This window comes from Trichomycterus rosablanca, chromosome 1 (assembly GCF_030014385.1).
Source record: "Trichomycterus rosablanca isolate fTriRos1 chromosome 1, fTriRos1.hap1, whole genome shotgun sequence".
Lineage (NCBI taxonomy): Eukaryota > Metazoa > Chordata > Actinopteri > Siluriformes > Trichomycteridae > Trichomycterus > Trichomycterus rosablanca.
Window position 1 is genome coordinate 39,497,721 of NC_085988.1, and position 24,870 is coordinate 39,522,590.

Below are 24,870 nucleotides of genomic sequence, written 5' to 3' on the forward strand. Positions count from 1 at the left end.
TAGACAATTAGTTGCCAATTCACCTACCATGCTATGTTCTAGAAGGTCACCGGAAATCCTGAGTACATAGAGAAAACGTGGGTGCATCGAACACTGGCTTGACAGTAACCAGAGGTACTTAAAGTACTTACTGGAGAATAAGTCATGTTTACATTACATAATTAATAATAAATGAGTTTCAACAAAAATGCACATCATATGACCAGAGCATGTTGACAGGTTGTCTGCACAAGACCTGAACACAATTATCCATGTATTTATTACTCAGGGAAATAAAAATAATACTCAGATTATGACACTGGCTACCAGCTAAAGAATATATTTTAATGTGAAACCATTTCAGACATAAATGCTGTTCTTTTTTATTTGGTTAAGTTACCACACTTCTGATAAGAAGGTTGATGGTTCAGTCTCACCACCACCAATCTGTCACAGCTGGAAGTCGCTTAAAGTGATAAAATGTCAGCTTATTGCTGTTAATGTCGTAAATGTACAAGCACAGTTAACATTTTAGATCATTATGGACTAGTTTGTTTGTTTGTTTGTTTGTATTTTACTGTCATGTTACATCCATGACAGAAATGGTAGTTACATTACACAAGATTCATCAGTTCACAAGGTTATATCGAACACAGTCAAGGACAATTTTGTATCTCCAATTTACCTCACTTGCATGTTTTTGGACTGTGGGAGGAAACCGGAGCTCCCCCACGCAGACACGGGGAGAACATGCAAACTCCACACAGAAAGGACCCGGACCGCCCCACCTGGGGATCGAACCCAGGACCTTCTTGCTGTGAGGTGACAGTTCTACCCGCCTTTATGGACTAGTCAGCTAGTATCACTGAAAATCACAACTGCACATGGTGAAGCAGCATTATGCAGCCCCCAACTGACAAATTAAACTTTCAGAAGGCCATTTTTAAATGCAGACTAGTGATAGATTTGATATTTAATTTAATTTTAATAATGTATTGAAATTGCAGTTATATATTGATAATTTGGTTCACATGAGATATTCAAAATCCTTAAACAATTACACTTCATTTTAGCACCACCCCTTTTCTTTTAAAAAAAATTAAAAATTGTTAAAATTAAATTGTTAACTTCATTCTTATTTCATTATTTTAATATTGACCTTGATTTTTTAAACTTTTAATGACCAAAGTTGTGCTAGATAAATTAACCTCCACCTCTCATCTTGCCTCTGATAACAACATGTCCTCACCACTGTGGTACTTAAAGAAAATAGAGGTCATCAAGCATGTGGTAAACTTGCCCTGGTTCAGCCTTTGTTTTATATGTGTTCCACAGAAAGTGATGAGCGTAATGGAAAAGGTGTGTGTGTGTGTGTCTGTGAGGGTGTAAAGAAAACCAAAAGCAAACGTTTATCGTTCCGATGTTTGACATTTTCGAGTGGGTAGCACTTGAGGTTAGAAGTCTTTTCCCCTAAAGCTACAACACAGAGCTGTATACACTAAGACATGTCAATATCTTTAACTGGCTGTATCCCCCTCCTCTTCACGGAACTGTATAATTATCGTAGCGCGGCACCGGAAAAAAGCAGAGCGCACTTGGCAGTCTTGATTATGTACGACCAAGTGTGCTGCATGTGATTGATGCGAAAGTGCTCCCACTCGGCAGATAAGCATACCACTGAATCCTCATATTAATTTAAAATGATCCTAATTGCTGCAGAACCACTGGCTGTCCGCACACACGCTCGCCCACCTCCACCCCATCCTCCTCCTTCTGTCTTCCTGACTTACTCGCCCTTTTTCAAGTCACCTTGTCTCGTACTGCGCATCTACTTGCACTCAAATTTCTTTTCTCACACCTCATTGGCAAATACATGCAGCCTTCCCCCATCAATGCATCTGTCCTGCTCTTGCTATGTCTGTCTTGTCTGGACTCTTCTATGGTTTGAGACTGTCTGGCTGCTGAGGTTGCCAGGTTATGTCAACCTTCTCTTTACTATTGGATTTTCCAGAGGTTAAAAGGGCAGCGCGTGCCATCGGGGCTTGTCTGTGTGAGGTCAAACGTCTGTGTCCTTCAACAGTGAAGACAAAACATGGTGCAAGATAGCAAAATAGAGAAACTTCCAGGAAGGAGGGTGAACGGAAAGACAAACTCACAGTGTACTACTACTAGTTCTTGATGTTCCACTATATAGACATTGAAAGATGTATAACAGGAGTGGGTTATAAGATTGTGCAGGATGAGCACTACTGAGTGGACCCAGGGGAATAAAACTTCTTCATTTCTTTAGCCTCCCTGACTGAGATGTACTAACCCGCTACAGAAAAAAAATCTACGCATTTAAATGTGCAAATTTAAAAATAGACATTTAATCATGGGGGCGGAGTATGTGTTGTTGGGTATACCTAGTGGTCCAACAATAGCCTACAAAATCCAATATGTTTGCAATATGCTGTTTTTCTATAGACCTACATTCAGGATCAGCAACATTTTTTCCCAAGTGACATTTTGGTCAGTTTAATAAAGACAATCTTTTGATGGTTGTTTTGAGGTGGCACCTAATATGTGTAGACTTTTCAAAAATGGCACGCAGTGCAGAACATGAGGAAAAGCTGACGTAACCTAGATATAACATCTCCAAAATACCTACATTCTACCTACATTCTCATTTCAGACCCAGTATTTCTGCCCCCATGCCTTTGCTAAGCAATAACCAAACAATCAAATAAGAAAAAGTGAATAAGTAATCACTTTTTTCATATTAAATAAGGTAAATTCAGGGCACTCAGGTGGTGCAGCCGTTTAATACACTAGCACACCAGAACTGGGATTTCGAATACATCATATCAAATCTCAGCTCTGCCATCTGGCTGGGCTGGACCCCTACATGAACTACGAGGGGGTGGTAAAAGTCAGACCGGGCTCCTCATAACTGATGCAATTATGACCTCTGCTGATTGATGGCATCTGCACAGAGTCGAGAGATAATGAGGATCAAGGTGTGGCTCTCCGTGCACAAAGCCGATCCACATATTAACTCCTCTCGTGCGGGTGAAAAGATGCAGTCGATACTGTGTGTTGGAGGGGGCGTGTTAGTTGCAAAGCTCCCCATTCAGCAGTGGAGGGTTGTATCGGTAGAGGTGAAGCAATATGAGGTAAATTCATATTAAATCAAGTAAACATGCAGTAACAATAGTCTTATTATTGATAACAAAGCTTATTGAATATATTTATATATATATTATAGAATTATATATTCATATATATTTATAGAATACAACAAGTGAGAGCAAAAATAAAAACAACAAAACTGTATTAAATATGTTGTTTTAACCGTTTCTCAACTGGTGGGTCAGTATATCTGTATATAGTAGGTAGCATAGCAGCAGTAAGCTGTCCAGTGGGAATAGAGGTTTATCTTCAAGTAGTCCAATGCAGTTTCACATTAAAACATGGTACAATCTGGGTTAATAACCATCTACCTACAAAAATAACAATCGCTTTAGGAAGAACATTGACCACAAGACCAGATTCACAGATCTAGAGTAGATAAATGGCTGTATGGCTTAGATTACGATAAAAAAATGATCAGTAATGCTAAACTTTGACATGTGCATAGTATACTAGATACAAATATGGCCAGGGATCAAACATTTATTTGATATAGCCAGTTTTAAAGGTTGTTTTCCATCTGACTTGTGTATAACGGAGAAGTACTGGACTGTGAGGTATAGAGGCAGGACAGAGATCCACAATTCAATACTGTGATAAGAGAAAAGCCTTTGCTGGCCTCTATTGATTGCTACCGACGCATCAAGAGCAAGTAGCCCTCCACCCCACTGCTTTCTCCCACTGAGTGAGTGTGTACTGTTTTCAGTTCCATACCAAACTCTTCAGCTCACACACTGCTGCCATCCCAGCTTTATTATCACCACTTCAGAGCTGTTCACAAAGCAAAGCCAAATCTGTTCTTTCCCTTCCTTCTCTCCTCCTCTTTGCTGCGCCTGATCAAGGACACAGATATCAGAGAGAAGTGCTTTCTCTTGAAAACTGCTGCTTCTGAAGTCTCAGGATAGCCCCCTATACACACAATACAAATTAAGCTTTTGTATCCATCTGAATGAGAGTTGATGGGTCCTTCAAACTCCCGGCTCTCACTCCACTTCAGGGTAGCTTTTAAAGCATGCATAAGTTTTTGGAATTTTTGTGGGGTTTTTTTAAAGACTGTACTATTTTTACACTGTACAGGTGTAAATATAAGTATCAGCTACTTGTAGTCTAAATATAGTAGCATATATGCATAGGGAACAAAGGCTGCTACTGTACTGAAAGAAAGTAAAAGTTAATGTTATGATATAAAGGAATCAGAACACAGAGTGCATTGCAGCTTACTGCCTATGGGGCTGCATTGCTATTGACCGGTCAGGATGGCCATGTTGACCCCTGCTAATACTACCTACAAGGGGCATGTGAGCATCACATTTTGTTTTACATCATCTGGACAGCACAAAACATGTGCGTCACTTGGATTATGGCATTCATGTGAACGTTACTGTGACATGAGCCACATACCTAAACATTGTTGCAGACCCTGGACGCTTCTTCATGGCAACAGTATTCCTTTCTTTCAGAAGGATTAAGAGCCAGACCACACTGCAAAATTGTTCAGGAATGTTGGAGGACCTTGACAAAGAGTCCAAAGTGTTGACTTGGCTTCCAAATTTCCCAGTGGGCTTTAATCTCCAATGGATAAACAAGTCTGATCAATGGAAATTCCATCTAGCAATTAAAAGGACTTAAAATATCTGGATTTTTTTCTCTATTTTATCTGCACGATGATGTTTATATATCTTTAGCTCAGCAAATTTTGCCATATTTAAGAACACCTACAATAAACTAACAAAAGAACTTCAAAGACTGTTGTAGAACATTGACTTATTTCACCAACCTGTTTCATAGTAAAATAAACAGCAGATTCTATTGTCTAACAGCAATACGTTTTTTACACTGGTAATGTGTTCATACACGGCTGCAATACTGGGGGGGCATCAAGCTTTTTAAAGACCTGTAAATGCTTTAAAATGCTTTTAAAAAGCTTTTAAAAGTGTTCACAAGCCCCGCTGCTCTCCTTATCACTCTTCTTTTTCTCATGAAAATTTAATCAGGCATTTAAGATGAATAGCCATTGCTGAGTAACCATGCTCTAATCCAATGCAAATTTTGCCTTTTTAGTAGAAAGCAATATAGGCAAAGTGGAGTGCACAGTTAAAAATGCACAAAAAGAACAGATATTGTATAATTGTGTAATATCTTTTATACTTCAGCTTATTTTTAGTGTGTTCCTAATAAAAATGCTCATTCATATTGAAGGTGGCTTATAGAAGGAATTCAAGTCCTACAAATCGCAGTTTAGTTTTAAATCAATTACAATTTTAATATTGTGTCCTCCCAGTGGTAAAACTATTGCTAACAACTCCACAACATTTGAAATGTTGATTAGTAATATTTAAATAAATTATTTATAAATGACCTTTATTACATTTTTATAAATACAGTATCTATACAATATTTATGTCTTGTGCAAAGTGTTTATTTTATTTATTTATTATTTATTATTTATTAGTATTTGAACGTCATGTTTTACACACTTTGGTTACATTCAGGAACAGAAACGTTAGTTACTATTTACACAAGACACTGTGTTTGTTTAAGGAAAAAAAAAACAGGTAATTTAAAACAGTGAGCATTTGTAGGCAAATAACATCCAAACTGTTGGGATATTTTATGGTCTGAATATGGACTTGTTCCATCCAGACCATAAAACATTTCTGTCATATTAGACACTATAATAGGTCATTTGCTTCCCTTGAACGTCATGTTTTACACACTTTGGTTACATTCAAGAACAGAAACGTTAGTTACTATTTACACAAGATTCATCAGTTCACAAGTTTAATGTCAAACACAGTCATGGACAATTTTGTATCTCCAATTCACCTCACTTGCATGTCTTTGCACTGTGGGAGGAAAACTCCACACAGAAAGGACCCGGACCGCCCCACCTGGGGATGGAACCCAGGACCTTCTTGCTGTGAGGAGACAGTGCTACCCACTGAACCACCGTGCTGCCCTTGTGTAAAATGTAACTTTGCTTAATTTAAATGTGTAAACTGTTTTACAATAAATAAATTGCTGTCAAATAAATATACTTTTTTCATAAATAAACAGTAGTTAAATAACAATGAAATTAAGCTAATTGACAGAAATATGACTTTAAATTTAATGTAAGTAATTTTTATGTATTATTGTTATACTGTATTATTATTTAATAATAATTTTTTATTATTATTATTCATTATTTATACTTAATTTTATTCGTGCTGTTAATATTGTGTACTCTGCTCATTATAAAATGTTTTCAGTGACATTGAGGTGTGTTAATAAATAATAGGGTTTTATATGTCAGTTATTACAAACAGTCAACTGCTTCAGTCCTGTTTACAGTTCTTATTATTAGGGCACTTGAGTGTATGCAATAGAAAGAGACACTGTGTTTGTTTAAGGAAAAAAAACAGGTAATTTAAAACAGTGAGCATTTGTAGGCAAATAACATCCAAACTGTTGGGATATTTTATGGTCTGAATATGGACTTGTTCCATCCAGACCATAAAACATTTCTGTCGTATTAGACACTATAATAGGTCATTTGCTTCCCTTCTTATAACACAGCTGATGAAGTTCCTGACTGTTATTTTGGGTGCACATAAGTAGGAACCAGAAAAAAAATGTGAAACAATAAAATAGAAAATTTACATAACCACAAGAGTCTTGGGTAAGTGTGTAAATAGATAAATAATACTAATAAATAAAGGGTAGTTGTAGCCTAGTGGTTAAGGTACTGAACTAGTAACCAAAAGGTTGCTGGTTCAAACCCCACCACTGCCAGGTTGCCACTGTTGGGTTCTTGAGCAAGGCCCTTAACACTCAATTGCTTAGACAGTATACTGTAACGGTACTGTAAGACGCTTTGAATAAATGCATCTGCCAATTGCTGAAAATGTAAATAAATAAATTTACAGGACAGCAGTTCTTCCTCCTGTATACTTTTACAGGACAGAAATGTCCAAACTAGTTTAACATTCTATACCCAGGACAAATTAACTGCACTTTTATTCTTAAACTCATATTTACATTAATAGTTAAGAATTTTATTAAACTGCATAAAAATGCATTAAAGCGCATGCTTCTAATTGCATAATCATACAGCATATAGTCCCTTGACATGTATTGTCAATGTATAATAGTACAAATCTTGTTTAATCCCTGAGTTTTTGTTTGTTTGATATTTTATTGTAAATATATGTACAGTTGCCATATGCTTTGTGTTTGCAATTTAGCATTTTCATTTGCAACTTTGCAGTTTTGGCTCCTAACAGCTACATGCGTGATTTAGAATTGATGTGTTCAGATTCCTTGATCTTACTGTGTAGTAAATTTGATTTTAAATGGATATTTAAACTGCTCAATTTACAATTTATCAAACTTTAGCTGGATAACTGAAGGACATTCAGGGACCTGCCCTCCAGTATTGTTTTGGCTGTATGCTTTCGATCAATGTCAGGTTGCAAACTGTCAGTGGTCACCTGTCACCCAGAGTTTGTGTGTGCTAAGATCTCCTGTATTTGGCTGCAATGTTCCAACCCTCAATTCCTACCAGTCTCCTTGTCCCTGTCTCTGAGATTCACTTACATACCATGATACTGACATTTCACCATAGGGATAATATTAGTCAAGTCTTCCGCCTTGCCAGCCTGCAGTAAAGGCCTGATTTATGGAGTGCTGCAGAGATGGCTGTCTATCCAACAGGTTCTCCCATGTCTGATTTTGCGTGACCACTGGATTTTTTTTACCTCCCTGATTCTTGCATAAATGTAAAATTTGACCAGACAGCCAACTCTTGGAAGGTTTAAGGTTATGCAGAGCTTCTTTTATTTCAAAATGATAAAAACCACTGTGGTCCTGGAAACACTTAAAATTAAGCTTTTGTTTTAGATCCTGGAGTCTAAAGAAATGCAAGTGAGGTGAATTGGAGATGCAAAATTGTCCATGACTGTGTTTGAAATTAAAACTTGAACTGATGAATCTTGTGTAACCAGTGATTACCTGCTCTGTCATAAATGTAACCAAAGTGTGTAAAACATGATGCTAAAACAAATGTATGTTCTGCTACAATTTGATCACAAAGATCCACAGTTCTTTGGTCGTCATAGCTTGGTTTTTGCTCTGACAATGCAGTGCAACTTTTGGGCCCCTGTAGAGTAATTTTGGGCCCCAGTTGTGTGCTTTTCTAAACTATATACAATCTCAAATAATAAGATAAATAAAGCAAACATGGCACACCTAGCCACAATTAAGTGTGACAGCAAAGAAACCAAATATCTTTAGGAATAAGAGATTTCAGTTTATGAATTTCTATTATTTTTACATCATTTTTATTGGTAATTAAGTGTTAATTGATGGGAAGAAAATTGCCATTATATCCATTTAAAAATCAAATCTACAACACAATAAAGTGCTGAATGTCAAAAGGACTGTATACTTGATTAATAGCTAAGTTTGTGCTAACAAAGCATCAAAGAATACCATTTATTCAAGAGTAAAGAGTTTTTTAGAATGAGCAAATGTGAATTGTAAATGAAATCAACACAAATATCTAAAGACATCAAAGTGTTGCAAAGTAATGCAAGCAGTTTCAGGCAGTGAACATTGTCTCCTAGTGAATGAACACACAACGATGCATGTCATAAAGCTGCTGTGCTAGAAGTAACATGCCGTCATAACCGGCTAATACACTTGATGTCAGGTGTTCTAACATTATGTTACAAGAGCCAGAAATTGTCACTACAATTGTGACAGGCTTATAAGCTGTGATGACAATTATATAATGGTTAAACTGATAATGTTTATATTACGATTAATGTTTAATGATAGTGGATTTAAGTAAAAAGGTGCCAAATAGCATTATTAATTCAATAAGTTGTAGCATAAAATTGCCAGTAAATATACCAACAATACAGGTGAACCTCACAAATGAAGCGTATATTATGACCATATAAATGACTCAATACAGTCATCCCCTAATTTAAGTACATACTAAATAGCAAGAGCCAAACACGTATTAACATGTACGTATGTAAAGGTTTTCATGTCTCTGTAAATGTGCATTTTATTCTAGTTTGTGTGTGTGTGTGTGTGTGTGTGTGTGTGTGTGTGTGTGTGTGTGTGTGTGTGTGTGTGAGTGTGTGTGTGTGTGTGTGTGTGTGTGTGTGGTTTGTATAAGTGTATAAATGTATCAGGCTGAAAATAAACCTTATTACAAAGCATAAAAAGAAATGCCAAAACTAACTCTGACAAACCAAATATGCTTAAAAAATAAAATGCCCATCTGCCAACAAATGGGGCATGCAGGAACTCCACATAATGGGCCAGCACCAAGCATCTCAGTCCTCTCATTCCCTTATTTATTTATTTATTTATTTGTTAGTTAGTTCTTGCAGAGCATGCAAAATTAATGTCAGCCGGCAGAAAATAGACATAGAAACCTAAAATTCAGCACTTTCTGGCCAGAGAAGTTATTTATCAAGCTAACAAGGGGGGAAGAGGCACACTGTTCCTCCAGGCCTGCCTGGAAAATATGTGCCATTAAATTTCCAGCTTTGGATTTTGCGAGCGCTAGAATAAAAGTGAGAGTGTCAGGCAAAGCCAGAGTGGAAGGCAAGAAGGGACAGCAGAGACAGCAATATGAATGCTGCTCTCATCGCAGACACATTTATCCTTGATGGTGGAGTGGCAGAGAGTGCAAGGCTACTTATTGTACCTCCACACTGGGGTACTGTGCAAGCATGCAGTCGATTGAGGATGTGTGGTGGGTTTTTTTCTTAACACAGCTAGTACATTCTAGTACCCTTGAGTTAGCTATTTCTTAAATGAAACAGCATTGTTTATGAGCCTGAGATGGATTGCTGGATTAAACAGTTTCTTAATATTATACATCCAAGCACAGTTTAACTTCTGCACCTTAAAAAATAAAAACATGATGCGCTCGGGTGGCGCTGCCATAGAACACACAAGCATACCAGAGCTGACATCTCAAACTTGCGTCCTCATTGCCTTTTCATTTGACCACAGAACAAGTTTCCACTTTATTTCAGTCCACCTAAGATGAGCTTGGGACCAGAGAACGCGAAGGCATTTCTGCATAGAATTTTTGTCTGGTTTTCTATTTGTGTAATAGAGTTTCAGGTATTTCTGAATGCAGCGTCAGTCTGTGTTAAATGACAACAGTTTTCTAAAGTACTCCTGAGCCTGTGTCGCTATATTTATCACAGTAACATACAGTAGTTTCTCACTACATAGAATAGAATGCATTTTTTTGTCATTTATACAAATACAGGTTTACAGTACAACGAAATTCTTTCTTTACATATCCCAGCTTGCTTGAAAGCTGGGGTCAGAGTGCAGGATCAGCCACTGTATGGCACCCCTGGAACAAAAAGCGTTAAAAGCCCTTTAAGGGCCCAACAGTGGCTGCATGGCAGAGCTGGGATTCGAACTCACAACCTTTCAGTTGATAGCTCAAAGGCTACCACTGTTCCATTCAATAAAAAAATAGGCTACATTCAATAGTGGCTTCCGTTCTTGCCCTGAATCTTTTCACAATATTATGTAAGGTAGATGGTGAAACTCATTATTATTTACACTGTTGCATGTGTTTATAATTACAAATTACAATAAAGTTGACCAGTAAAGACATAGAAATCTTTTCATGTTTGTCAGCTGAATAAAGATTCAAGGGAATTAACAAATCACAGATTCTTTTTTTACTGCATTTTTACACAATGTCCTAACTTTTCTGGAAAAGTTGTTTGTAATAACAAATCATTATAAGATTCATAATGTGTTAAATGAGAAAAAGCACTAGGTCAGAATGCATGCTTACATTCTTATATCCTCAAATTAATTAGTGTTCATCTTTAACTTTTCTTTTTAAGTACTTTTTCATTATTGGTTCTATTGCTTACTATCTGATTATTCTCTGGACTGTGATAACCCCTTCTCTAAATGCTAATAAAGGCTTTGTTATTAGCTAAGTTGACATCTCTGTAATATATGATATTAAGCTGGTGTAATTAAATACAAGACATAATGCTAACAGGTCCCAGCTGTAAGAGTGAACATGGATGATAGTGGAAAAGCAATGCTGGTAAATAAAGAGCAACAAGAGTTAAGGTGCTGCAATGGTTTTCAGGACTAAGCAGTTCTTTAATCAATAGCTATATTATTCAAAATAAACATTTGAACTTCATTTTATATTTTTGGAATGCATTACACTGTAAGTGGACCTATTGACCTTGATCACAGACCTTAATTTAATGAAATATTTCTCTATAAGACGTGTTCCTCAGTCAACATTTAGAGACAACAGGGTTTTAACTAGAGGGACTCATTTAATACAAACTGTATCACCCCTATCGAGGAGAGCCGAGGCAGTCACATACCCCCTCCAGCATGTGCTTAGTTGGCAATTGCTTCTTTTCACCTGCCAGCGACTGGTCTCACAGAGCACAAGATCACGTGCGGGCGACTGTGTAGGTGCCCAGCCGGGTGATAACAGAGCTGAGATTGAACTTGATAGCTCAAGATCACAGCACTGGTAGGCAGGTGTGTTTTACCGCTATGCCACCTGAGTGCCTTGATCAAGTTCTGGCAAGATCTAGCAAAACAAAAAAAATTTCTGTCATTACAAAATAGCCCAATATTTATATTTTATTTTAATTACATAGAAAAGAAAATTAATATGTTGGCTAAGCCATACAAAAGGGCCCTCAAGCTTATAACAGGGCCTACATATACTGTTGTATTAATTAACAGTGTTTATGCTGGGCTAAACTGAGCCACAGGCTGACGAAGAAAAGGCCATGATGTACAACCTGAGTTATATTTGTAGTCGTATGGTGAGGGAAGAGTGTCTTGAGGAGTGCGCCGCTAAATATAGCAATGCTTGTGCTTGTCTTCAGTTACGGTTCACAGCTCCAACACACACATACACACACACACAAACTCAGAATCGCAGCAGGTGCCGCTTGGCAGGACGGATACACCGAGAATGACTGTGTGTTCTCTCGTTTCAAATAGAGAGGGGGAGAATCAGATTCATCCGCTCCTCTGTGGGTGACCTCAGCATATTGTCCTGAGTTCCAGGAGGAAAAAGTGCTGCTCTATGCAGGAGAATGAGCTCAGCATGCTCAGTACAGACCTATCATTTTCATCCACTTCTCACACACCCAGGGTATGTGCAGAACACACACACACACACACACAATTTTTGGCTTTCTTATAGGTATGCACAACAATCTCACACAGATGGCATTTAAACTAATTTAATTGGACATTAGCTCATAAAGCTCAAAATCTCTAAGATATGGTGAGTGTCACCCAGAAGCACTGAGTGCAAATCAGTAATGAATCCTAAACACGGCCCCCATCCGTTACAGGGAATCACACTTCCCCATTTATTCACTCATTTGTTTAACTCAGGCTATTTTAGAGAAGCCAACAGACTACATGTATTTTTGGAAGATGGGAAAAAACTGAAATCTCCAGACATGCAGCATGCCTAAAATCCTCGCAAACAGTAAACCATGTTCCTGTAACACCCAGACAGCCTGCTGTCCCACACTGTCATTTGATTTGCTCCTAAAACAATATAAACCCCCCTCATTTGTGTATTAATACAGGCTTGCTTAATTTCCACCTACAGTGAGACAGTACCTTATTATTTTTTGATGGGTGGATTAGGGTGTTTTTATTCATAACTAAACTATGAAGTTAAACTAGTGGTTTTACACCCTCATTATTTTAACAGGCAAGATGTTTGATTACATTTCTTACATTTCTGACATATTTTTGGAACACTAAAATTCAGCTTATATGTTATTTTGTTTCCAACAGTAATAAAACTTTAATTATCATTGTTATTATTATTATTATTATTAATAATAATAATAATAATAATAATAATAAAATAATGATAAAATAATGATAAAATACCACTACTACTACTACTAATAATAATAATAATAATTATGATTATTATTATGATTATTATTATTATTGTTATTATTATTATTATGATTATTATTATTATTATTATTATTGTAAGATTTATAATAGCACAATTTTTATAAATATAGAAAGATTTATTTGAATGTGTCAGAATTAATATATTTATAACTTTAACTTTAACTATACATTTTTATTTATTTGACTATTATTCTGATAGATTTTAAATTGTGATGTTTTGCATAACCACAATTCTAAGAGGCAGTCATTAAATTTAATATATGATAGATCCACACTAAAAATATAGTTTAATGTAACTCAACTGACTCTTAAAGTAATTTATGTAATTTGTGTAATTGTAAGGCAGTGGTCATTCTGCATATTCATGTAAATGAATCTAAAAACCATGACAACATGAAAGATGTCTCATATAGTCCAGTATTTCAGGCTGAAACAGCTCCAGTATAGACAATCTGAATTTGATCAGGACATTCGTAGTTACACACACATATGTTTAAGTGTTATGATGTAAAATGTTTTAAACAACCAAACAAAAAGGCATCTTACACTCTTCTTTTTATGTCACATTTTATGTCAAAAAATGTCATATGTCATATGATCTAATATCTTAGGACTCCGGACTGCAAAAATGCCTAAAATAATATTATTCTGATGCACTTAATGTGTTCAAGAGAGTATTATAGAGAAAAACAGAATACATGTTACATCATTATAACATAATTAAAAAAAGCACAGACACAAAGAAAGTGCTTTAACTTAACAATCTGTTTGACCTAAGAGACATAAGAGATTTTGTTTGACATAAGAAATCTGCAAATGGGTTGCAACATACAGGCATGGTTTTATACAATTAAATAGATGCAGACTAGTAACTATGCCTCACTTTCTCAGAATATACGCTTGTTTTTCCCGCTGACTCCACTGACACAGACACAGCAAGTTTGTAGGCCTAGTGTAAAAAGGATTTTTTTTTTTACTTGCACATAAACAAAACCTTTTTTACACAGTCATATTGATTAAAAATACATAACACCAGCAGAATCTATTAATCATCCCCAACACAAGTCAACAATGACCTTAGTTTTCTTGCATAAATTGCCAAGATACCTCTGTCCTCTACATGATTCAGGTTCTAACAGAATGCTCAATCCACATCACACAGAAAATATAAAAATCTACCAACGCTTCAGCCACTCATTTATTTCGCAACACACAATAGGAGAAGACAATTAAACATGTATCCTTATAAGAACTGAAATGGCCTTTCACAGAATAACTGGGTGGAAAAATACCCTGAAAAGGACATCAAAGCCTAACAGCCCATCAGCATGTTGTTAGGAGGTTGTAGGAAACCTTTTAGCATCAACACCGACACAGAGGTGATGTCGACAACTTTTCACAGACAGTAACTAGAGATGAAACCCAGGTCCCTGAAGCTTTGCAGCACTAACTGTTTTGTCAGTGCCACTCCACCACCAGACATCTCTGGTTTGTTTAAATAAGTTAAATGAAAATACTCATTGATAACAGATTTAAGTGTAGAGTAACTTAGGATTGCGGATTATTTAAATGTACCAATTAACAGACCATGACACAGTAGAAAATACCAAGCAACAACCACTGCTTTTAATGCAGAGCTTTAACCAGAGTTCAAAATATTTGTTTCACTATAAATCACATTCAGTCATTAATCAAGATTGGCTGAACCATCTGGCTAGCCTCTCAGCTCAGAGCAAACTTGATGCAAAGACTTGAAGAGTAATTGCCAAAGTGTTTTATTAATGCATGACTCAATTAAAAAAATATACTAAAACATCTGCAGTATAAAATAGATGTTTCAGATTTAAATATTTGCTGATTAATAAAAATATTTGTATAAAAAACTGTCTATTTGTTTAAGGTCGTTCTCATTACAAATGTGTCTTACAGTTATCTTATGTACGTCAAATGTTACAAAATATACTAAAAAGCTTCACCAATTGGTCTACAAAAAATGTGGTATGACACCTGCTAAGACATGTCAGGACTATAATAAGATTAAAATGAAGAAACTACATAAAATAGATGAAGATTGATATATTTAGAGAAAAGTTTTTGTTCTTACCTCAGACAGCAGGGGCAAAAAGCAGAAATTACATGGAATATCACAGGTGCAGAAATTTTCTTGAAGTCCTATCATAGTGAGAGAAAAAAACATGAATAAGGAAATGTAACAAGCTTAAATAAAACATTTAATTAAGTATTATATTGGGGTAAATTAAATTTTGAATTGAATATATAAACCTCATGGTGACCTTTTGATTCATACAATCAATTTTAAATACTCCCCTGCTTATAAACTACACACATCTATTTACAGTTTCAACTGTTTTTTTTTTTTTTTATTAGACCTACTACATAACAAAACATAATGTATCGTGACCACACTATTGACATCGTATGTCAGCTCTACTATTCTTCAGTGCTAGTATATTGGCAATAACCTCAGACTTTGTGTGCTCTGTATGGATGGGGTAAATTGACCTAAAGATCTGCATTCTGTAATGACCAAATAGAATTTGTGCATATTATTTAATATAATAACATCTCATAATTCATTTTAATTTAGGATGAAGTCTGATCCAATATTTCAGTGACTGGCTCTGCTCATGCAGAGACCTTTCTGAATGTAGATCGTAATGACAAATTTCTGCTGTTTGTCTTTGCCTCATTGTGTCATGTTTGTTGTACAGAACCAACTGCTCTTGCCAAACATTCGTGCCACAGTCCTGTACAGTATGACCTGTCGAATTTGCTCAGGGTTACTTTTTTATGCAGTCAAAAACAGATGTTATGCAACAAATAGGCATAAAACACGGGTGCATTTGTTTTAGCCTGGTGCCTCAGCTATCTATACAAGAGAGTCTGTGAGACATTCCAGGATTCTATATTTTTCTAACTGTTCTGCTCTGTGCCGCCGGATGTGACATCACTTGCATGGGTCAGAACATTCCCGTCACTACCAAAGGAAAGTAAACGGAGACAGGCAGAGGGATGGAGAGAAGAAAAGCAAGACTTGGGATGTGTTGTACTGCGGGGTCACCTTGCTCTGATGAGAGATCAATGTCTCTTTGGCAAGCCAAGGAGAAGATGGAGGAAAAATAGAGAGATGGAAAGAGAGAGTATGAGCATGCAGCTAAGATGCTTGTCAGTAAATCACATTGATATCTACAACAAAATTTAGGTATAACATACTGGGCACAGGGCCAAGTGTTGAAGCACAAATATGTCAACAACCATACACAAAGATATTCTCAGTCTTTTATAAAGAACTGACTTATTCTCACAAGACTTTAAAGGATAACTGGGCACTGATGTTGATCAAGAAAGCCTAAACTGCTGTTCCAATTTATTCCAAAGCAGTGGTTGAGGTCAGGGCTTTGTGGAGGCCAGAGGAGTTTCTTTAAACCAAGCTTTTTTTGATGTATTTACAGTGGGGCCAAAAAGTATTTAGTCAGCCACTGATTGTGCAGGTTCTCCTACTTAGAAAGATGAGAGAGGTCTGTAATTTTCATCATAGGTACACTTCAACTATGAGAGACAAAATGAGAAAAAAAATCCAGGAAATCACATTGTAGGATTTTTAAAGAATTTATTTGTAAATTATGGTGGAAAATAAGTATTTGGTCAATAACAAACAGGCAAGATTTCTGGCTCTCACAGACCTGTAACTTCTTCTTTAAGAAGCTCTTCTGTCCTCCACTCGTTACCTGTATTAATGGCACCTGTTTGACATCGTTATCTGTATAAAAGACACCTGTCCACAGCCTCAAACAGTCAACCATGGCCAAGACCAAAGAGCTGACGAAGGACACCAGGAAGAAAACTGTAGACCTGCACCAGGCTGGGAAGAGTGAATCTACAATAGGCAAGCAGGTTGGTGTGAATAAATCAACTGTGGGAGCAATTGTAAGAAAATGGAAGACATACAAGACCATTGATAATCTCCCTCGATCCCGTGGGGTCAAAATGATCATGAGAACGGTGAGCAAAAATCCCAGAACTACACGGAGGGACCTGATGAATGACCTGCAGAGAGCTGGGACCAAAGTAACAAAGACTACCATCAGTATACACACTACGCCGAGAGGGACTCAAATCCTGCAGTGCCAGGCGTGTCCCCCTGCTTAAGCCAGTACATGTCCAGGCCCGACTGAAGTTTGCCAGAGAGCATATGGATGATCCAGAAGAGGATTGGAAGAATATCATGTGGTTAGATGAAACCAAAATGGAACTTTTTGGTAAAAACTCAACTCGTCGTGTTTGGAGGAAGAAGAATGCTGAGTTGCACACCATACCTACTGTGAAGCATGAGGGTGGAAACATCATGCTTTGGGGCTGTTTTTCTGCAAAGGGGACAGGACGACTGATCCGTGTTAAGGGAAGAATGAACGGGGCCATGTATCGTGAGATTTTAAGCCAAAACCTCCTTCCATCAGTGAGAGCATTGAAAATGGAACGTGGCTGGGTCTTCCAGCATGACAATGAACCCAAACACACCGCTCGGGCAACGAAGGAGTGGCTCCGTAAAAAGCATTTCAAGGTCCTGGAGTGGCCTAGCCAGTCTCCAGACCTCAACCCCATAGAAAATTCGTGGAGTCCGTGTTGCCCAGCGACAGCCCCAAAACATCACTGCTCTAGAGAAGATCTGCATGGAGGAATGGGCCAAAATACCAGATACAGTGTGTGCAAACCTGGTGAAGACTTACAGGAAACGTTTGACCTCTGTCATTGCCAACAAAGGTTATGTTACAAAGTATTGAGTTGAACTTTTGTTATTGACCAAATACTTATTTTCCACCATAATTTACAAATAAATTCTTTAAAAATCCTACAATGTGATTTCCTGGATTTTTTTTACAGACGTCTCTCATCTTTCTAAGTAGGAGAACCTGCACAATCAGTGGCTGACTAAATACTTTTTGGCCCCACTGTATAGACCTTAAAATGGTCATGATTGGCTTATGGCTTTAAGTGGCTAATTTTTGATCAGTGATTTCTTCTTGTGTGACGGCTTTTAAACTGTCACATTTTAAACGCTTAAGAAATGCATTAATGTCTCCTGTGTTCCAGCAGCAATACATTTACATATACATTTTTGGCATTTAGCAGTCTCTTTTATCCAGAGCGACTTACAGTAATGTGACAGCATACTGTCTAAGCAATTGAGGGTTAAGGGCCTTGCTCAAGGGCCAAACAGTGACAGCCTGGGAGTGGTGGGGCTTGAACCAGCAACCTTTTGATTACTAGTCCAGTCTAGTCCTTAACCGCTAGGCTACAACTGCCCATATTGTTAAGCTAGTCTTATTTACAGACATAGGGGTGGCACAGTGGCTCGGTGAGTAGCACTGTGACCTCACAGCAAGAAGGTTGTGGGTTTGATTCAAAAGTGGAGTGGTCCAGATCCTTTCTGTGTAGAGTTTGCATGTTCTTCCTGAGTCTGCGGGGGTTTCCTCCGGGAGCTCCAGTTTCCTCCCACAGTCCAAAGACATGCAAGTGAGGTGAATTGGAGATACAAATGTTTCTCTGTGTTTGACATTAAACTTGTGAACTGATGAATCTTGTGTAACCAGTAACTACCTGTCCTGTCATGAGTGTAATCAAAGTGTGTAAACATTAAAATCCTAATAAAATAAAATATTTACAGACATGAGCCAATACATACAGTATATAGGACTGGCAATACAAACAGCCCTGACCTGCCAAGACATGGTTGCCTGAAGGAGTCCTCTGGTATCTAGTACCAGGACACTAATAGCAGGTCCTTCAACTACTGGAGGTGAAGCATCCTTTATTGCATCTCTTCTGTCAATACACAATGTAAATGTACCCAGCCATCCACATGATCTTGGAGAAAACAGTGTTCTGTTTACTTGACCAGTCGACCTTTGTCAATTGTTCTAATGTCTAGTTTCAATGCCAGTGTGCTTACTGTAGGTGCCTTCAGTGATTGACAGGCACTTTGACTAGCCTGTGACTATACAGCCATATAGACAGAAGTTTGATGCACTGGAGGTTTAACACATTCACAATTTGAGCAACAGTAGCTTTTCTGTTGGTCCGTACTAGTAGTTGTTGGTTATATTGTTGTTCACTGTTTTATATTTATCATTTGTATTGTATTGCTATTTTCAACTTTCATTTTACACTTTATTTCATGTTTTATTCTCTGTTATATTATCTATACTTTCACTGTGCAGCAAGTTGCTTAATAATGCTATATAAATAATAAAAATTTTGAGAGACTGTGCACGTTATTAACTCATTTTTTATGACTATTTAATCCAAATTGAGGCTGTGGTGGTTTAGGAGCCAACTAAGAGTATTTAGAATAGTTAACCTTGGAATAAAACCCAGTGAAAACCACATGAACTTAAGTGTACCTTATCAAACTCCTTATAGACAGTGACCAGAGATGAGATTTGAACCCTGGTACCCAGAACGCCGGCAACAAATTTGTCATGTCTGTTATATTCTACTCTTACAAACCCTTGTTTCTATATGAAGGCATCATGAAAGCAAACATAATAATTTAACTCAACAGTTCATTTAATTATGCTGTAGTTTCAATGTTTTTGTATTCTCACCAGTATACCACAACCCTACTACAATTTAATATTATACACAGAGTCAATAAACTGCAGTTCTCTTTACCCCCTCAAGCAATCGTAGTCCTGGCTGAAACACATATCCAGGATATAAACATGACATCTTTTAAATACTGCAACAGGCCCTATGCTGGGAGGGGAAAAGAGTTAAATTATTAGCTTTTCAAATAAATGCCCTATAACTCAAAGCGTGAGCTGGGTCGAGAGCAGAAGCAGGCATGTTGGTGAATGATGGACACACCGCAGTGGAGACATAAACTCTTTCCCGTTAAATCACTTTAAATGGAAATGTTTAGTGGTGAAGATGCAGATGAGGTTAGACTGCTGGCTACAGAGATTGTTTTCTTGCTTTCCATTCACCTGAATGTAAGTGTTTACTCCTATGTCTGAGAAAACTACACAGTGCAAATGTCCTGTATAGTTAAAAATAAACTAAACATGCATACATACATGTGAGACTAAACGTTTAACTGTATATAATTGTGAGGATGGAAATTATGTATACAGTTATAGTATACTAAATACAATTAAATAGTCTACAGTCAAATTAAATACAGTTAAAAGGTTAATAAATATGTTTCTTTCCAATACATTCTGTATTATCTTTTCTTAGTGTATATAATGAATAATTAGTTTCAAATTAATTGCAGTCAATGACAGAGAGAGTGAGAGAGAAAGTGAGAGAGAAAACATTTTCCAAGCATTGATTCCAGTGCAGACCCCTGTTGATATGATTACAAATTATATCCTTTACCATAATGCATGTGGATGATTTAAATGCCAATATGCATGAGCTTGAGTGTGAGTTCTCATTGTTGGCCTTTTATGAAGAAGACCAATATAGTGATGAAGGGCAACTGTTTTATCAGTACTTAATTAATTAACTTAATAACAGCTGCTTAGACCAGTAATCAGGTCACATATGGTGTCGATATTTTATTTGTAATTAAATTAACAAGAAAACAGTATGCATTCTGCAATATGTGAGCGTGTTACAAAAAATAATAGAATAAAAGATTGTAAAGAATATATATATATATATATATATATATATATATATATATATATATATATATATATATATATATTAGTATTTATAATATTTGTGAAATTATAGTTTATAGTTCTTTATCATGTGCTCAATAAATTTCAAGTCTATGTAATTATACTGTAAATAAATGATGTCATCAGACTAAAAAATGACATCACAAAGCCACATACAAAGCTTGGTCTGAGACAAAAGGTCAAGTAGCATTCCCTAGCATGAGCATGTGCCTGCCACCATTCTAGGACACAATATTCCTGTAGTTAAACAGTACTACATATTGGCCTCATCAGGTAGAAGAGCTATAAATTATGGCATTCCAGCCTACTCTAGAGAATGGCTAATAATTCATCATTTTTAAAGCAGGAAAAACAAGGTCTTTTCTCTCCTATTAATCACCAAGAAAATCACTGCATGTTACACAGGGCAGACTAATGCCCACAGTCCCCAAATACACCATTTCTTGGTACCTCAACTAACATAACTAAAAGCTGAATTGCACTGAAAACTCTAAACTGTTAGTATTTTGATTAATTCAGTTTCATTCATTAAACACTGAATATATTCTGTATCTAACCATCACGAAGAACAGAAATAAAGAACAGAAATATACATATAGCAAAGGAGAACAGTTAGTGCATGTGCTTTAAATTCCTTTGGCCAACTAATGAGGTCTATTTATAAAGGTCTGTCACAGTTAGATCAATACAACAATAGCCATGAAATATATAAGCTTTTTTCTGAAGCTAAACAGCAATGCAAAGCCCAGGTTAACTTGTATAACAATTATAAATTTCAACATATCTATTACATCTGTTGTTATTTTCTTAACAAATGTTGATCAAGTAAATGATGTAGCGAGTTATTGAATAGCTGTATATCGTGTACAAAATAAAATGTGTTATATTATTGTTTTATTTTAATAATATTTTATTATGTTGTGATTTATCCATATCGTGAACCGACAGGTGTAAATTTAATGGACAAAGCGAAAAAGCAGTTTAAAATTAGACTTATGCTTAGGTAAATAAAAATAAAAGTAAAATGTCTATAAAATGATTTTGTAGAGTTATTTATTTAATATTTAAAGTTATTTAATAAAATTATTTTTCTCTGTTGTAAGCCCTATGATCAATAACTGTATTCGAAATAAACAAAGTCCAAAAAGGCTTCCAAGTCTTCGTTCACATTTCAAAGACTTAAGCTTAAACTGATGTTTTATTTCGGCATGACATTATCAAAAATTCTTGTTTTGAATAACGGTGATATTCAACAAGTAACAAGTGCTCATGGCTGGAGTGACTATTGGGCTACTTTGTGAATAAATTATTAACCGCACAGAGCAAAGGTCAGCCTCTGCAACGACAAACACAAGCCTACAGACTTTTAAACCGTTTAAGAGACCTCTGTTTTCAGATTAGATCATTGAGTTTTCGTTCAAATGATCATTCTAAACCTACTTGAAGAGATAGTGTTATAATTAACTTAAGGTATTTGGTACACTTGACTTAACTTATATTAAGTTAAGAAAGCTGTGTTAAAAACATATGAATATGTTAAATTCACAAGTTATGTATGTTATGTATTTTTTGAAAAATCACAAAATTAGATACGAGATTTATGTAACTTTTAAGGGCTGTATGTGAGTTTAGGAGAGATTATTTTTTAATAAGAAAATGTTTATATAAATATGAATATTAACTGGAGCTGTAGTAATGAATGGGTAGTACACGTGCTCAACACAGCGCATCAGTTAGTTAATAGTGCCTTTTTATTTGACGGAAGGCGGATAAGAAATTACCCTAACGATTAAGACTAGTTCAGCTGCTGTGTGAATACTGGTGTGTATAAGCAATACAATATGCTAAAACAGTTAAAATAAATTTAGTTATTCTAAATGGACGGAATATTGTGTTCACTGAGTGGCCAAAAACAGTCTATAGACTACTTTTAAATTAGGCTGAAGTGGCCAACTTATTTAAACCTATTTAATAAATATTTAAAATAAAATATACAACTTATTTATCTATATGTTAGTATAAATAATGCATATAATTTCATGTAATATATTATTATTTATACGTATGTGTAAACCAAACATTTTAGCTCTAGGCAACAAGTGTATTTAGTCAGTGACCTCTTAAAAACAACACAGGTCAGAAAAAAAAACATTTAAACAACTTATTTAAATAATTTGGATGTGTTTAATTTTTTTCAAATAAAGTACAGTAGAACATCCTGTCGTTGTGCTTTAGTTTATACATTAGCCGTATAAAGTGAACGAGAACAAGTGGGGTGAAAAGAAGCAAAAGATCTGTTTTCATCATAAGCAATTTATTGATGAACTATGAGGCGATATTCTGTTTGAGAGTTTACAGTCATAACCTGTCAGACAATAAAAAATACAAATGACAGGCTTCATGTTACTGTGTTAACTCGGGTTAAACGCTAAGCTTATTATTTAGTTTTATTACAACTAGTTATTCATATCTCCAGATAAATAGTTTAGTGCAATATTGTAATCCACCCTTCTGTCAGAGTGAGATGCTTTAAACGACAGGAAAGAATTTTAGGACATGTTTATAAGCGCTATACATTCCAACATAAATTTAATACCCAGTTATTATTATTTCCTTCAAAATAGTGAGTTCGGGTAAGTTAGACAAATCTGTCCATAGCAAAAAGTAGTTCGATTTACCTAATACAATAAAAATGAAAATGACATCAAATATAGGACAAACCTATTTATTTAGTGCTGTTTGGTTGATATTGCTTTACTTATCACAACCTGTAGCTTAACAATTTGAACACAGTAAGAAAAAAGCACAAAATGATTGCATGTGTAAATAACCGCTGCTGACAGGTCGAGCCAATAAATGCTTTTAGCATTAATTCTTTATGCCACAAAACACTTCAACTATAAATTTCAGTCTGAACATTTCCACGTGTAAGGGTCTGACAAAACTGATGAGATTCAATGAAGACAGGTTCATGTGTCATGGAGCTCACTTTTTTGCTGCAAGTCCCAAAAAAGTACACACCACACGATGAAGGATGAAATGTTATGTCGAAGCAGTACAAAAAATCAGTTCGTAAAAAGCAGAGGCAACAAAATGCAAAACACCGTCGACCAACATGACCAGCATGCGGAGCGGGTACACACTATATTATTACAACGCATGTCCATACGTTTGAACATTTAAATACATTTACAATATACAAGGTAGAATTGGGAATAGATAAACACGCTGGTAAAATCTCAGTCAACCCGTGGTGAAATTTCACTCCCTGTTTCAGACGTTTAAAAGTCTCTTTAAATTGCTTGCTGGGGAAAAAAAGTGGCAGTGAAAGTTAACTGCGCAAATGTCCTAACCGCTTATAGATAAAAACACATATGAAACTGTCTGGTGCAAGCTATTAACGTAAGGTCATTGTATTCCTTAAAGTTTGGAGTACCTCAGCATTCCATACTGATAATCTTTCTCCTTGAATTATAAAACATGCATTAAGGAGCATCAAAGCAGTTGCATTACTTTTGTAAATAGTAAGAAAAAAATAAATCTGATATTAAATAGTTGTGCTGATGAGATGCTGTGAATAGCCAAAAGTAAATAAATAAATGAATAAAAAGTTAAGACTTAATCCAAGGTCACATATGACATTTCTGCTGTCATATTAATCTGTATGATGCAAGTTCCATGAGATAATATATACTGGGTATATATTTAAATACCTAAATATTACTTATCACTGCTTTAATTATATCAAAGAAAGTACAACAAACAAACACAGCAATGGAAATTTTAACTGGCAAATTAATTAAAAGAAAATCAACGTGCACGAAAGAATAAAGGCGCTGTATAGATTACTGCTATTAATACCAGTGTTCCATACAACCAAAGCATAATGAGCTTTACTTTGCGAACTAAAAAAAAAAGAAAAGAAATGATTTAAAAAGCATTCGGTTCACCTTAGCTGAACCAAGCTGTTGTGTAGTGACAGTAACGTGTAGTTGCAAAAAGGCAACATTATCAGTAAAGAATGAACGGATAACCA

General features: G+C 35.9%; 1 protein-coding gene across 2 annotated transcripts in view; it reads right to left on the reverse strand.

Moving 5' to 3' along the window:
* Positions 1-24,870, reverse strand: part of mafb (MAF bZIP transcription factor b) — a 110,444-nt gene that overhangs the window by 83,797 nt on the left and 1,777 nt on the right. Inside the window, exons 2-3 of one of the 2 annotated variants that reach the window (XM_062992801.1) lie at positions 15,227-15,294; positions 11,281-11,752 (exon numbers count right to left, since the gene is read on the reverse strand). In XM_062992801.1, coding sequence (XP_062848871.1) covers positions 15,267-15,294 — 28 coding nt within the window. In that variant the 3' untranslated portion in view covers positions 11,281-11,752; positions 15,227-15,266. Of the gene's footprint in view, positions 1-11,280; positions 11,753-15,226; positions 15,295-24,870 lie in introns of those variants that run through there. The other variant, XM_062992802.1, reaches the window with a different exon arrangement.